General features: G+C 44.0%; 2 protein-coding genes across 11 annotated transcripts in view; one reads left to right on the forward strand and one right to left on the reverse strand.

Annotated features, from left to right (window-relative positions):
• Positions 1-463, reverse strand: part of LOC136871946 (uncharacterized) — a 519,021-nt gene extending 518,558 nt beyond the window's left edge. Inside the window, exon 1 of one of the 3 annotated variants that reach the window (XM_068227261.1) lies at positions 126-463. In XM_068227261.1, the coding sequence (XP_068083362.1) occupies positions 126-144 (19 nt within the window). In that variant the 5' untranslated portion in view covers positions 145-463. The remainder of the gene's footprint in view (positions 1-125) is intronic. The other 2 variants (XM_067145692.2, XM_067145697.2) reach the window with 2 other exon arrangements.
• Positions 1-16,044, forward strand: part of LOC136871947 (uncharacterized) — a 561,695-nt gene that overhangs the window by 232,234 nt on the left and 313,417 nt on the right. The gene's annotated exons all lie outside the window — the stretch shown is intronic.

Genomic DNA, 16,044 nt, shown 5'->3' on the forward strand with positions numbered 1-16,044 from the left:
CTAAAGAGCTTGAATACTTATGTTTATAGGCTAATCGCAATCGGTGAAGCTCTTCCTGGGACTTAATCTTTGAAGCCATATACAATATATAGAGTAAAGTTATGATCATATTAAGAATAACTCACTGCGATTCATTTGGAGCATTTTCCCTAATTTATAAACGCTGACACATAGATGGCATGGATTGCTGGACTCCCATCTTTCCAGTCCGATCACATTTACTAATACCAACAGGTCTCCTTTCCTTAACTTCCATGATTCTACAGTTTCCTCACCACTCGTGACAATTTTATTCCTCGAAGACTCAGAATTCAAATTTTCTCTCCCTTGGTTGATGATCTACTTCTTAAGTCACTTAAACATCCTCTTAATACAGTCTAATTCTACAACTTGCAGTTTCGAAGTTAAACTGAGAAAACAATAACTCCCGATATGATAGACGCACACACACCTCTGTTGACTAAAGCAATGATTTAATTTAGTACCTGAATACGTTTATCTTCTGTAACAACTAGATTAGGTTTACGTAATTAGATAATGATTCAATTTTCTTGAAAGAGATCTGTGGAGGCTAGAATCAATTATACTTAAAGATAAATATTTACATCATCACTAATGAAGAAGATGGCACGATTCCTGGTAATGCAAGGGCAATAAACCAGCTGGTGATGAGATAACCAACGCCTTTAGCAAAGTTAATAACAAACTCTTGAATTAATTCCTTCAGTAGTAATATCCTGCATAACGACGGCTACTATATCCTCATGAATTACAACATTATATGCATTACTAAGCTACTATGAGCTATTTGTGTTGAGTAACTTGAGTAATTAAACTGACCTTGAAAAACAACAAGGGGCAATTTTAATAAACAAGGTAAGATTGGCGATGGTGACAAATAGACTATGATATAATAATAATAATAATAATAATAATAATAATAATAATAATAATAATAATAATAATAATAATAATAATAATAATAAATAACACCGGGCGAGTTGGCCGTGCGGTTAGGGGCGCGCAGCTGTGAGTTTGCATCCGGGAGATAGTGGGTTCGAACCCCACTGTCGGCAGCTCTGAAGATGGTTTTCCGCGGTTTCCTATTTTCACACCAGGCAAATGCTGGGGCTGTACCTTAATTAAGGCCACGGCCGCTTCCTTTCCATTCCTAGACCTTTCCTATCCCATCGTCGCCATACGATCTAACTGTGTCAGTGCGACGTAAAGCAATAGCAAATAATAATAATAATAATAATAATAATAATAATAATAATAATAATAATAATAATAATAATAATAATAATCCCTCTCCTACTGGTACAGTGCTGGCCTGCTGACTCCAGGTTGGCGCGTTCGATCGTGGCTCATTTCGATGATACGTGAAGGTACACAAATACACCAGGCTCGTGTTAGTAAATTAGCGGACACGTAAAGGAACTCCTATTGAGCAAAATTCCGGTACCTCGGCGCCTCAGAAAACCGCAAAAGTAGTTACTGGAACGTAAAACGAATAACACTAATAATCCCTGCTCAGTGAACTGCATACGTGGGGTCGCAGTGGGAAGGCTTATGTGTCCCATTGAAGCAGGCAGCCCAACCGTAGATGCAACCATACCGGATGGGTGGGTATCTGGCGAGATATCTATGTTTCTTAGGAAGCGGGTAGCAGCCTTTCGGAAGTTGTAAGCGTAGAAGTCTTGTCTGAAATGACCTTCAATATTATTCTGTTACAGGGACTTAAAACCCCTAACAGAGACTACCACAAAAACAACCCACCTTCGATCCTTTGAGATGTGGTGTTTCTGACGCCTCCTCAGAACATCATGGGTTGACAGAATACGTAACACTGAAGTACTCCAGCGCCTGAACAAAGAGCCAGAGGTCATGCACAACATCAGAAAGAAGACATTTGAATACTTTAGCCTTATCATTCCAAATGATAAATATAGACCCCTTCAGCTTATCTTACAAGGTAAAATCTAAGGAAGCAGAAATGGGGAAGAAGGAGAATAAGTTGGCTACGGAACCTACGAGAATGGTATGGGCTCAGTACTCGAGTTACTGAGAACGAGATCGCCCTGATGACAGCCGACATCCGATGAAGATATGGTACAAGAAGAAGAAGAAGAAGAACGCTTAACAAAGTTGATACTGTTGCACACTGAAAACAACGGGTAACTACAGTCGTAACTCCCAAGAAGATGCAGCTCCCTCTATATTATGCTGGTAGTTGCCTCTCGCGTAAAATATTTCGAATGTACAATAGTTCGCCATTGATCTTCGGCCAGAGACTACACACATGAAGGGGCTATCATTAAGAATAATAATCTTTCTTTTCTTTCTTTCTTTCTTTCTTATTCTCTTTACCCTCCAGGATTGGCTTTTTCCCTCGGACTCAGCAAGGGATCCAGCCCCTACCGCCTCAAGGGCAGTGTCCTGGAGCGTGGGACTTTGGGTCGGGGAGATACAGCTAGGGAGGAGAACCAGTACCTCTCCCAGGTGGCCTCGCCTGATATGTTGAACAGGGGCTTTGTGGGGGGATGGGAAGATTGGAAGTGGTAGACACGGAAAAGGGAAGGAAGTGGCAGTGGACCATCTCGGCATTTGCCTGGAGGAGAAGTGGGAAGCCATGGAAAACCACTTCCAGGATGCTGACGTGGGAATAGAACCCCCTCTACTAATTTGATCTCCCGAGGCTGAGTGGACTCCGTTCCAGCCCTCGTACAATTTTTCAAATTTCGTGGCAGAGCCGGGAATCGAACCTGGGCCTCCGTAGCTAATCAGGCTAACCACTACATCACAGAGACATCCATCTCTTGGCACAGGCCAGAGCAAAATGTAACTTCCACTGAAATCCCAGTCTCGTCCATGGCTGTGACAATATGGAAGCTGCTGGGGTATGGGTGGTGCTGAGCAATGGCATTCAGACTACAACCAAAGTGTCTGAGTATCATGAAAGGTATTGCTCATAGGGTTAATTGTGCTACCCAGTGAGAAAAGCAATGGCAAACTATCTCACTCTTCGTCTTGCCTATTACGTCTCATTTTGGTACTGCCATTGATTTTTTTTGTTTTCCTATACCTTTCGTCCGAGAGCTGACTTCCTTCCTACATCAATACTGTTGATAGCAACTGCGAGCTCAATGCATTAGCTTTACTGCTATTTGAGGATCCAACCAGCCTCTGGGCTGATGACCTAACAGACAAACATACCAACGAAAGCGGAATTCTACTGGAACGTATACTGTGACTCAGTAACTGGCCTATGCAGTCGGCCATGGCGGAGATAACTTAATACTGTCGGGTGATAATAAGTGCGCCACAGAGATCTTTGACGTGCCAACAAGGACAACATCGGCTACCTCAGCCAGGATCAAACCTGCAAACTTGAGATCACGTTGGAAATTCTAACACTGATCCGAGACAGCTTTCATTAGAAAGATGAGTACTGACATTCTGCGCGTCTGAGCGTGGGTGGGTTACTACGGAATTATTAACACAAACATCAAACAGAGGAAATGCACGAGTTGGTAATGCAGGGACGGATGACATACAATGACCAGAATAGTGAACGGAGAGTCGTCAAGATAGAGCTTTGATAAAATGCCCGATATCTCGAAAACAGTTGGTCTTAGCTGAAATTGCTTAAGTGGTGGTTCGATCAGCTTTTAGTATCGGGAATACATGTGCGAAATTTTGGGAACGTAGGAACAAGTATGCATCGAGGGTGGGCCAAATTGCCGAAATTTAGATAGAAAAGCAAATATCTCGAAAACGGTGGAGCTTAAAGTAAAACTGACAAATATCGACCCCCCCCCCCTCCTACGACGATCAGCCTCATTTCCTTTCGCAGTTATATTCTCACACCCCGAAGGTTAAGTCGCTAGGACCAAAGGTGAGTCAAGTTGCCAAATTTGGATAAAAATGCAAATATCTCGAAAACGGTTGGTGTTAAAGCAAAAAAGGAGAGATCTTTCTCCAACTTGTTAATACCCCCACATGAGTATTGACGAACACAATAAGTCAGGTTAAAAACCGGAAGGGTCAACGGTTCGATTCGTTATTTAGGCCTTTTGACATTTCCACTGTTTTCAGCCTCAGAATGTATCGATAAGTTATAAAGTGATTGATATATTGTGTTCCAATTTGGATTTGTCAAAATTCGGGGTTTAAATGGGCAATAAATCGAGAAAAAAAAGGAGTACATGTTTTACCCTACCCGAGTACTGTAGGCAGCCATCTTGGAAATCAAAATAGCGGCTGGTCACGTGATCCTCCTCCTGACTTACATCTGACCTACTAAGCCGAGCCAATTCGTATCACAACAGAACAGATGTACAAAAATATTCGGACACTCGTTATTTAATACTGTCATTGTCATGGACTCAGACGAGCCCGCGTGGTGGCCATGATAGCGTGTGGAGTGTATATGGTGCGACACCGAGGTTAGCCGGTTCGATTCCCGTTGGTGGTATCAGAGTAATGGTCGGCAGGGTAGGAGTGGTGGTGGTATACAATTTCTAATCACCAGACTGCAAGCTAAAAGCTTGGATTAAATTCCAAACCTCTCATCAGTGTGCATATGGATGGACGGCGTATGACGCTGACCGTCAGATGGTGACATAAAGCCCTGAGCAGAACCCTTGGTGCTATTCAAAAGGAGTAGGTTATGTGCCGGCACCGAATTTCACCCTCTCCCTTCATACTATCATATATCACGTCATTCACTTCATGTAATTAACTCCTCTAGTGAGGTTGACTTCAGGAAGGGCATCCGGTCGTACAACTCGCTACGCCCCAATAGAGAAACGGGGCAAGGACTGGACGTTCATACATTGTCATATACTCAAATAAATTTTGTAAATACAATAAACATTTAATATATTGACTAGTACTCATGATGAATGTAAATTACTGAACATTTGCTGCAATCATCGACATCTGAAAATTATAACCGTAATTTCCAGACGACATTATTTTCATCGATACGTGTCCAAATAAAGTTCACTTTAACACTTCCAAATTTTATAACTCGTTGCGGTTACGGTACACATTCACGCTATCTCCAGTTCACTTGTAGGCGCCGTGATATACACTGACTGACAGTGACAATGCAACACCAAGGAGGAGTGGTTCGAAAGGGATGAAAGTTGGGGAAAAAACAGAGAGGGCACGGACGAATAATTGATGTTTATTTCAAACCGATATGCAGGTTACACAATGCGCACGGCATCGACTCAGTAGGATGTAGGACCACCGCGAGCGGCGATGCACGCAGAAACACGTCGAGGTACAGAGTCAATAAGAGTGCGGATGGTGTCCTGAGGGATGGTTCTCCATTCTCTGTCAACCATTTGCCACAGTTGGTCGTCCGTACGAGGCTGGGGCAGAGTTTGCAAACGGCGTCCAATGAGATCCCACACGTGTTCGATTGGTGAGAGATCCGGAGAGTACGCTGGCCACGGAAGCATCTGTACACCTCGTAGAGCCTGTTGGGAGATGCGAGCAGTGTGTGGGCGGGCATTATCCTGCTGAACCAGAGCATTGGGCAGCCCCTGAAGGTACGGGAGTGCCACCGGCCGCAGCACATGCTGCACGTAGCGGTGGGCATTTAACGTGCCTTGAATACGCACTAGAGGTGACGTGGAATCATACGCAATAGCGCCCCAAACCATGATGCCGCGTTGTCTAGCGGTAGGGCGCTCCACAGTTACTGCCGGATTTGACCTTTCTCCACGCCGACGCCACACTCGCCTGCGGTGACTATCACTGACAGAACAGAAGCGTGACTCATCGGAGAACACGACGTTCCGCCATTCCCACATCCAAGTCGCTCTAGCCCGGCACCATGCCAGGCGTGCACGTCTATGCTGTGGAGTCAATGGTAGTCTTCTGAGCGAACGCCGGGAGTGCAGGCCTCCTTCAACCAATCGACGGGAAATTGTTCTGGTCGATATTGGAACAGCCAGGGTGTCTTGCACATGCTGAAGAATGGCGGTTGACGTGGCGTGCGGGCTGCCACCGCTTGGCGGCGGATGCGCCGATCCTCGCGTGCTGACGTCACTCGGGCTGCGCCTGGACCCCTCACACGTGCCACATGTCCCTGCGCCAACCATCTTCGCCACAGGCGCTGCACCGTGGACACATCCCTATGGGTATCGGCTGCGATTTGACGAAGCGACCAACCTGCCCTTCTCAGCCCGATCGCCATACCCCTCGTAAAGTCGTCTGTCTGCTGGAAATGCCTCCGTGGACGGCGGCCTGGCATTCTTAGCTATACACGTGTCCTGTGGCACACGACAACACGTTCTACAATGACTGTCGGCTGAGAAATCACGGTACGAAGTGGGCCATTCGCCAACGCCGTGTCCCATTTATCGTTCGCTACGTGCGCAGCACAGCGGCGCATTTCACATCATGAGCATACCTCAGTGACGTCAGTCTACCCTGCAATTGGCATAAAGTTCTGACCACTCCTTCTTGGTGTTGCATTTGCTCTGTCAGTCAGTGTATTAGTAGACCTGGGATTTTAAGGCAAATGCCTATTTCGTTCCTTACGAAATAACATGATTTTTAAAAATATGTTGACGTTTTATTATAAATCTCTTACATTAATAGAGTTTTATAGTGCCCTAAAATGCCTATTTGGACCTTTAAAGCCTATTTTACTATTTCGGTGCCTAAAATTGCCTATTTTCTACATTTAAAATAAAATTACATTTCTGTAATTTTATTTTCTACCTTTAAAATAAAATTACATTTCTGTAATTTTTACAATCACACAATGGACATCCCTGGAACGAGCAGAACAGCAGAGGGTGGGTTTTTCACAGAAACGTGCTCTTCCCAGACAACTGTCACCAAAGGAATGCTGAGTGAAGGGTGGAGGCGGAGGATTAGCTCAGAAGAACAACGAGCAGGTAGTAAAGGACGTACTGTGTCGAGTGACGGGGTGAGGGGGAGGATTATCTAGGAAGAACAAGAAGCGGGTAGTAAGAAGGGACATACTGTGTCAAGTCGCCAGTGAAAGAACATCTGTTTAAGTGAATATAGTTCATCATGCCTAAAACGAAATCATCTAAGAGTGCGCTTATACAACAATGGCTTGTACAATTTCCAGGGATGATTTTCTGCCAGTACTGCAATAAACAGGCATGTGCATATATCTTAAATTTCATATTAATCTAAAACTAAGGCTTTGATATTGGCTCCTCTAATTGTAGAGACCTAGTCCAGGCGACCTGGGTTTGATTTCCAGTACCGGTGTTGTCCCAGCATCGTGAGGACAACTGAAAAGCTACAGTGGGCAGGGGTCACGGAGGCAAGGCAATACGGCTGAGGGATGTATCTTGCTGACCACACGCCACCCAATATCTCCAGGCCATGAGCTGGGCAGCAACCGTTATTGAAAGCCAAGGCCCTTCGGGGGCTGTAGTGTTCTTGTTCTTAATTAACTTTAGAGTAATAATGGCTTAATTTAAATAGTTTAAAATTACAAATTATGTTCAATAGCTCACCTTTTCTATTCCTCATCTTAGTCTCTAACTGACATCACTTTATTGTGTTTTAGATTTCACATGAGAAAAAATGCCACCTTCAGCAGCATGCAGATACTGCCAGTCACAAAGCGAAAGCAGCCATGAAAAGTAACATTAGACAGACTCTGCTCACACAAACTATATCTCCTACAACCCATAATGGTTTCTATGCTGATATGTGTAGAGTCCTAGTTGCAGCAAATATCCCCTGGAATGCTGTGCATCATCCGGTTTTCAGAGATTTTTTTACAGAAATACACCAAGCAGCACATCCCATCAGCATCTACATTATAGAAAAACTACCTACTTGGATATTTGTTACAATGAGGTAATTTTGTCAATCAGGGAGGATATTGGGGAGTCTTGCATATGATTGTGTGTGGACGAAACCACCGACTCTGTGGGCAGGTACATTGCTAACCATATAGTAGGAAAACTGGAACCCAATCAGGCATCTACCGTTCACCTTCTTTGCTCTAAACAGCTTGAGAAAGTCAATAGTCAAAGCATTGCATACTTCATCAACAAGGGGTTGCAATTGTTGTATCCTGGGAGTGTCGATTCTAAAGTCCTTCTCCTTGTCTCCAATGCTGCTTTTTACATGATTGCCACTGCGCCTCTCCTCAAAACTTTCTATCCTTCTTTAATTCATGTTACTTGCATGGCCCATGCCTTGCATTGACGCGCAGAAACAGTTAGGGCCGAGTTTCTTGCAGTAAATACTCTCATTTCAACAATGAAGAAAGTGTTCTGTAAGGCTCCATCAAGAATAGCCATCTTTCGAGAGAAACTACCCTCTATTCCCCCTCCATCACAGCCAATCATCACCCGTTGGGGTTCCTGGATGGAAGCTGCCATGTATTATGCAGAACATCTTGAGGAAATTATGACTGTGATAGACACTTGCCTTTAACGGACAACTCTGCGTGGTGTCGTCTGTCAAGGAGCTGTTAAATGATTGTTCCAGTGTTCAGAGAGACATTGCGTATATTCAGGCAAATTTTTCATTTCTTCCAGTCACCATTACAAAAATGGAGGAAAACGGAAACAGTCTCAAACAGCAATTTTACGTAATTGAGGAAGCTGAGAATAACATACAAAGTGCTAGGGGCAAGGTAGGAGATAAAATGAGACAAGTGGTCTAGTGTACTGCAGAAGAACCCAGGTTATTCAGTGCTGAAAAGGGTTCATCAGGTAATGGATGGGGAAAAGGTAGACTTATCAAGTGAAATTGAACTGAAAAATGTAGGTAAATTTTCCTATGCCTCTCTAACATCTGGGAGTGTGGAGCGCTCTTTTTCTGCTTTCAAAATGATTTTAACAGACAAAAGACACAGCCTGACTGTGGAAAATTTGGAGAAGATTATTGTTATGTACTTTAAAGCAAACTACGAATGAAAGTACTGTAGGAATGTTCCTCAAAAATGTTCGGCTCCATGGCTAAGTGGTTAGCGTGCTGGCCTTTTGGCCACAGGGGTCCCGGGTTCGATTCCCGGCAGGGTCGGGAATTTTAACCTTAATTGGTTAATTTCGCTGGAACTGGGGCTGGGTGTATGTGCCGTCTTCATCATCATTTCATCCTCATCACGCCTACGGGCGTCAAATCAAAAGACCTGCCCCTGGCTAGCTGAACTTCTCCTCGGACACTCCCGGCACTAAAAGCCATACGCCATTTCATTTAATTTCCTCACAAATAATAAACACGTACTCCATTCGCGTTTACACCGCTATTGGACGCCTACAGTGCTGTAATTGTGTACAGTGATTTTAGTATTAAGGTTTTAGATCAGTACTGATAATGATATATCATATAATCCATAACTTTTTTGACACATGACTCTTTTAGTATATATTGTTTTTGATAAATGTCTTTTTTATTCTGTCTTAATTTTGCAGTTATTTCGGTTAATAATAGGGATACCACGTTTGTTAAAATAAAAAAAGTATCACGTTACAGTTTAAGTGTATATTGTAATATTTTAAAGTCTATTTCGTGCCTATCCAAACATTTTTAAAACATATTTTATTTGCCTATTTCCTCTTTTAAAAGCCTATTTACTTGTTTTAAAAGCCTATTTTAGGCGCCTAAAACTAATTTTTTAGAGTAGGTCCAGATATAAGATATGTTCATTAGGGTACAAGGAAGGAGTAGAGGTGCGAAAATACTAGGTTTTTGTACTATTACCTGCCATATAGAACCCTGAAAAGGACGCTGTATAGGACTGGAAGAGCACATGGCGACCATGTTCACTTGGTGACGGACGGGTGATGACGTCATAGGGTGTTAGAGACAGGGAATTAATATCCGAAAACTAGGTCCGAATTTTCGCTACTGCGCATGCGCACCTGATTTAATTATGTAACATTTCTTTGTGAACAAGAAAAATGATCGTGACGTCATATGACGTCACCCCCTGTACCCCGTACAGCACATGTGGAGCCGCCAACCCTTCCTCGTGGCAGGCAGGGGGCGTAACTCCCGCGGTTCTTATGAGCTTGGGCTCATCTAAATATACACATACGCGTGGCTCGTAAGGGATTATTGAAAGAAATGCCTAACAATGGTGAATAAACATTGTGCAATTTGGAAGTACAAAATAATGTAATCCTATGATTTACTTTCGTCGTCAATAAACAGGTAGTCTAAGTATTGGCGTTAGGGGTTGAAGGCAGTCGCCAAGTGGTTCGTTCGTTAGGTTGGTACTTCTCATGCGCATGTGTAAATCGACGATGGCGGAGCGGTTAGCTGCAGCAATTACCACGTGGTCGTGATAGTTGTGTCATTACTGTCATTTCCAGTTATCATATTTATTTAATTAATGGCTCGTATAAGCACATTGCGCGCTATTATCTAGTTAACTAAGTACTGAATGATTTGTACATTCAAGGTGGTTTTATGTGCTTTTTACGTGTTTAATTGCATATCACAGTGAGACGAATCTAACCTCGAGTGCTTTCAACTTAATGCTGGCTTGTTTCGTGGACGAAGCCGGCAGTAGCCTACGTGCAATGGATACCTAAATAACCTTCTGTGAGTACCATTTGAACACACTACTTCCTATTCTTGCTACTGTGTGAACTTGCAATGTAATGTAGCCTCCGTTTTCTGTGTGGGTAATAACACTTTTTTGGGTGGGCGGTGGGTCACTGGCAAAGCATAAGGGAAGGATTTCTCCTCATCTCCGCATCACGTATCGTTTCATACCGTTCGTACACGCGTTTCGGATTCCTAAAAATGCACCCGCGTTAGTAAATTGGGAATCGTAAATTGCCCCCTACTGATCGGGCGCTCAAGCGGTATCGAAGCGATCTCGGATGTTTTCTTCCTTTGTTATTAAATTCCAGTATTTTAATCGTTCGTTGTGATTTATATGGTGACTTTATATCATCAGTATGCATTATGTGATGTGAAGTGCTCATTTTCTGCTGTAACCCGTGGGATGCTTAGTTGGTGTTTGTATGCCCATTTAAATGTCAGATGTTGCTTCGTGACGTCATAGTTTCATCATGGCTGACCTGCCACAGATTGCAGGGATGAACTATGACGTCATCAACATGGCTACCGTGGCATGAGAGTCGCAGCTCTAGCCACATATTGGCATTTAATAATTACGTACAATTTGCAAAAAAAAAAAATCGTAATTTTCGCATCTAAGTTCCTTCTTTGGACATGGTAGAATTCGCCCTTTGGGTTAAAACATTTCTGGGACCCGAATTGGAGATAGCGTGAATGTGTCCCGGACCCAAGATTCTTTCCCATTCTTTGAGAAGTCCCTTTTTCAGTTCTTTTGATTTTGAAGGTCTAGATTGAACCTCGCCGTAAAGTTCAGCCCACACATGTTCGATAGGGTTCATATCAGGACTTTGTGGTGGAGGAGCACTTTACGGCTATTGTAGAGCAGATACATCTAAACAATATGAGAGTTATGCTTGGCGTCCTTGTCGTGATAGAACATGAACTTCTTAGCAATTCCAAAATTTTCTGAACGTGTTCGAAAATGTTGGTAAGCTCGTGATCTCAGCCTGAAGTGGTGGAGCTTTCTTCAGGCACATCCCAAATGGAGATGAGCTTCATCTACCATTTCAACCATATAGGCGTACCAGTCCTTCTGCCACTCTTAAGTTTCTGGCAGTACCAGGAACCGAACCCGGGCCATCGAGGACGGTAGGTAATAGTGCTAACAGTTACGTTACGGAGGCGGACGTAAATTTTGATGAAGAATGTTTAGGTATCCTTTCATTTTCGATACTTCTTCAATAAACACGAGCTCATTCACACCCGAAGCTTTCACAGTCCCGATCAAATTGTTGGTTTCCCAGCAAAATCTTTTGTTTACCTTCGAAGCGAAGCGAAAACAAGTTATTTCATTCCTCTCCTCAAACGAGGAGGGGCGGGCCATCAGCTCAACTAAGGAGCTCTTAGGCCTTATAGAGGAAAGAAGTGGTGGAGAAGTTATAATCTAGGGGGTGTGTGTCGTATACACCAGTGGAGGAAAAGAGTGAATGAATCTGGCGTAAGGGCACCATCATAACAAGCCGGGACCCAGGGCGAAGCCCCCGAAGCACCCCGCGCAGGCAAACCCCTACGAACAGCAGGGGACGAGGCGATAATTGGTTTTATTTAAGACAGATGTAGCTCGGGCGCGCATTACAGAAAGTGAGATATATTTACAGAGATGTACATAAGCGTATTACATAAATGGTGCTGGTAGAAATTGGGTGTAAGGTGGAGGGTAGTATTGTGAGAGATGGTAGGAAATGGTGGCGGTAATGTTGGTAATGGAAGTGGCAAGAAGGCGGAGAAGGTCTAGGGTCGGGAGGGGCGGTATGAAGAAGTTAGGTTGTGGAGCGGGTAGGGGAACCGCTTGTGGTGGTGGCGAGGGTGGCGGGGCGGGCGGCGGACTACGAGAAGAGGTAAGAGGAGGGGAACGTGCGGGGCGGGGTGGGGAGCGAGAAGGTTCCACGCGATATTTTCGCCCGCGAAAACGGACGCCGGTGGTGATTAGATGGTCGACGTCGGCTGCAGAGGAGAGTTGGAGACGAACCATGAAGGTCGGGCCGCTGGAGTTGAAGATGCGATGCGTAGCGCTCGACGGGCGGGGACGCCTGCTAAGTTCAGTTCAGCCAGGATGTCTTGCTCGGTGAAGGCGGGGTCCAGGCCACGGACAACACAGCTCGGTGACGAAAGCCGGTGGTGAGCTGGTACGGAGGAGTCTTCAGTGTTGGGAGAGAGTGGCGGAGCTGCGACGGTGGCATCGGTGAAGTGAGCAGGGGGCGGCTGTGAATGAGCAGGTAGGGAGATAACGGGTGCAGACATGATAGAAAAGGGGTGACTGGACGTAACAGTGCAGGTGGAAGTAGACGGAGCAGAATGTACAGAAGTGGTGATGGTGGTGGTAGTAGTAAACGTGGAGGTGGAGTGAATAACGATGGGAGGGATGGTAGGAGAGATGGGGAAGTCAGGAAGGGAAATCATTTGCCGTAGTAGATGCTCCGGAGTAGGGACTGCAGTATAGTCAGCATATAGAGACGTATACCGTTTTCGATGATGCCGAGCGGTGGGCCTGGAAAGCGGAAGAAGGCGACGACGTCTGGAGAAGGTTGTCCTGATAGGCCATCCTGGAGGCGAAGAACCGCTTCAACAAAGGTTCCGCTGCGGCGAATTTCATCACGGATGGAGGTGGGAGAATAAGAGGTGTCCACGCCCTTGATTAGGCACGAGTACATAGTGGAGAGGGGAGGCGACAGCCAACTAGGCGTCTGCCGGTTTGATTTTCCTTGGGCCGACTGGGTAACAGCAGAGATGAGCGCCACCCAGCCGAAAAAAGCGTGGACATGCGATGTTCGAAGAGGGATGTTTACCTTCGAAATGTTTTGCGACATCAATTGTCCACGCCTGTTCCTCTCGCAAATGTAGGGCTTCTTTCGTGCGATTCTAGCCGGCTTTTTTTCAGTGGCGAATTTCCCATACATGCGATTGATGTGTTACATCCCTTGTATTTTCAACGAAAAATAAACATTCACTTTTCAAATTCTAATGGAAGTTATTTGTTATCGACACTCAGAGAGGGATGACACGAGCTTGGCTGGGTAGTGACTGCTACTAATTATCAAACTACTCCAGAGATGGCAGCACGAGCATTGGACCCTTGTTGTTTGTTGTCTTTCGTGGGGTTGGGATGCAGAACGAACAACCACATCCGTAAGAGGGCGGTGCAAGGTAGAATCCTGTAACTTATCACGTGTGGCTGGGATTTATTTGCTATTTCGTGAAATACTGGAGTTCTTGCTTCTGACTGGTTCTTTTCTTGTGCTATAAATGATGATATAGGACATATGTATGTTGTAATATAAATGATTCAGTTTCGTGTGCTTATAGTGTAAATATCAAACAAATAAAATGCGATTTTAAAATTACATCACACCGATTGGAGAGTAGTTCAGCAGGCAGGGATGTAGGAACGCCAGGGTCAAGTGTTTCTACCGCGCAATCCGATTCTCCATTTACTCGTAGTAGACTTTTGGAGAAAAGCATAATTATAAATGAAGGACAACCGCGTCCAACTTTGAATGTAACTACATAACTTAAGTAGTGTGTTCGTCATTTCAACAGAAATATTTAAAAAACAGACCATTGGATTAGTGGATCTAAGATCTTAAGTAAACTTTTCTGTTAGCCTTGTTCGTTGTTTTCTCTTGAAAAGTGTGTTTGGAATGACGGTCTGTTTGCGTTGGTGTTTGCAATTTTTTCCCCCGTTACATCCCTTAAACCAGAAGTCAGGAGTCGCCACTGCTTTTTTCATTGTCCTCCGAATTGTTTGGGCAGGAATTCTCTTACCAGTGGCTGACTGAATTTCGAAAGCTACCGTTATTCTTTATTTATCTCGCAGTCATCGATTCCCCTCTGTCTATGAGGACTTTGGGATGGTCAGTGTGTTGTTTCAGCTCTGTCCTGTATTCATATTGCTGTTTCAATAAAAGCTTTGTCAATACTAAGCTCACTGACATGTTACTGGAACTCTGTACTTCAAGGGCACTACACTCCAGGGCTGCACAAAGCAGGATGAAAAACAATGTCCAAATAATTCTGTTGTGTTAAGAAACTGTCATTTTTCATATATGTTTATATACTATGCATCATACATACATACATACATACATACATACATCAACATTATAGAACGTTATGCCTTTCAGCGTTCAGCCTGAAAGCCTCCGTGAATTAACTAAATGTCGCCACAATCCTTTATTCGCAACTAGTGCCTGTGGCCTCATTTAGTTATATACCTCTTATCTTTCAATCGCTAGAAACTGAGTCTAACCATCGTCGTCTTGGTCTCTACTTCTCTTACCCTCCATAACAGAGTCCATTATTCTCCTAGGTAACCTACCCTCCTCCATTCGCCTCACATGACCCCACCACCGAAGCCGGTTTATGCGTACAGCTTCATCCATCGAGTTCATTCCTAAATTAGCCTTTACCGCATCATTTCAATTACTCTCTGCCATTGTTCCCACCTGTTTGTACCAGCAATCATTTCTCGCTATTTCCATGCCTGTTACTTCTAACTTATAAATAAGATATCCTGACTCCACCAAGCTTTCGCTCCTGTAAAGGAAATGTAGTCTGAAAACAGACCGATATAAAGATAGCTTCGTCCGGGAGCTGACTTCCTTCTTACAGAATACTGTTGATCGCAACTGCGAGCTCACTGCATTAGCTTTACTGCACCTTGATTCAATCTCACTTAGTATATTACCATCCTAGATACTTTAAATTATCAACCTGTTCCAGCTTTGTATAACCCATCTGACATTTTTGGTTTTCTTGCCTACTGACATCAATTTAGTCTTCGAAAGGCTAATTTTCATACCATACTCATCGCACCTATTTTCAGGTTGAAAGATATTAGACTGCAGGCTTTCGGCACAATCTGCCATTAAGAGCAAGTCGTGAGCATAGGCCAGACTGCTTACTGCATTTCAACCTAACTGAATCCCTCCCTGCCACTTTATACCTTTCAGCAGATGATCCTTGTAAACTACGAACAACAAAGGTGGAAGATTACATACTTGTCTAACCCCTGTAAGTACTCTGAACTAAGAACTCATTCTACCATCAATTCTCACCGCAGCCTAATTGTCTACATAAATGCCTTTGATTGATTTTAATAATCTAACCTAGATCCCATAGTCCCCAGTATGGTAAAAATCTTTTCCCTCGGTACACTGTCATATGCTTGCTCTACATCTACGAAACATAAACACAACTGTCTATTCCTCTCGTTGCATTTTTCAATTACCTGGCGCATACTGACAATCTGATCCTGACAGCCCCTCTGTGATCTGAAATCACACTCGTTTTCATCCAACTTTCTCTCAACCACTGATCGCACCCTCCCTTCCAACAACATGCCAGTGAATACTTTGCCTGGTACACTAATCAATGAGAAACCTCAATAGTTGTTGCAATTACTTCCTGTTTCCTTGCTTATAGATAGGT

This window comes from Anabrus simplex, chromosome 4 (genome assembly GCF_040414725.1).
Source record: "Anabrus simplex isolate iqAnaSimp1 chromosome 4, ASM4041472v1, whole genome shotgun sequence".
NCBI lineage: Eukaryota > Metazoa > Arthropoda > Insecta > Orthoptera > Tettigoniidae > Anabrus > Anabrus simplex.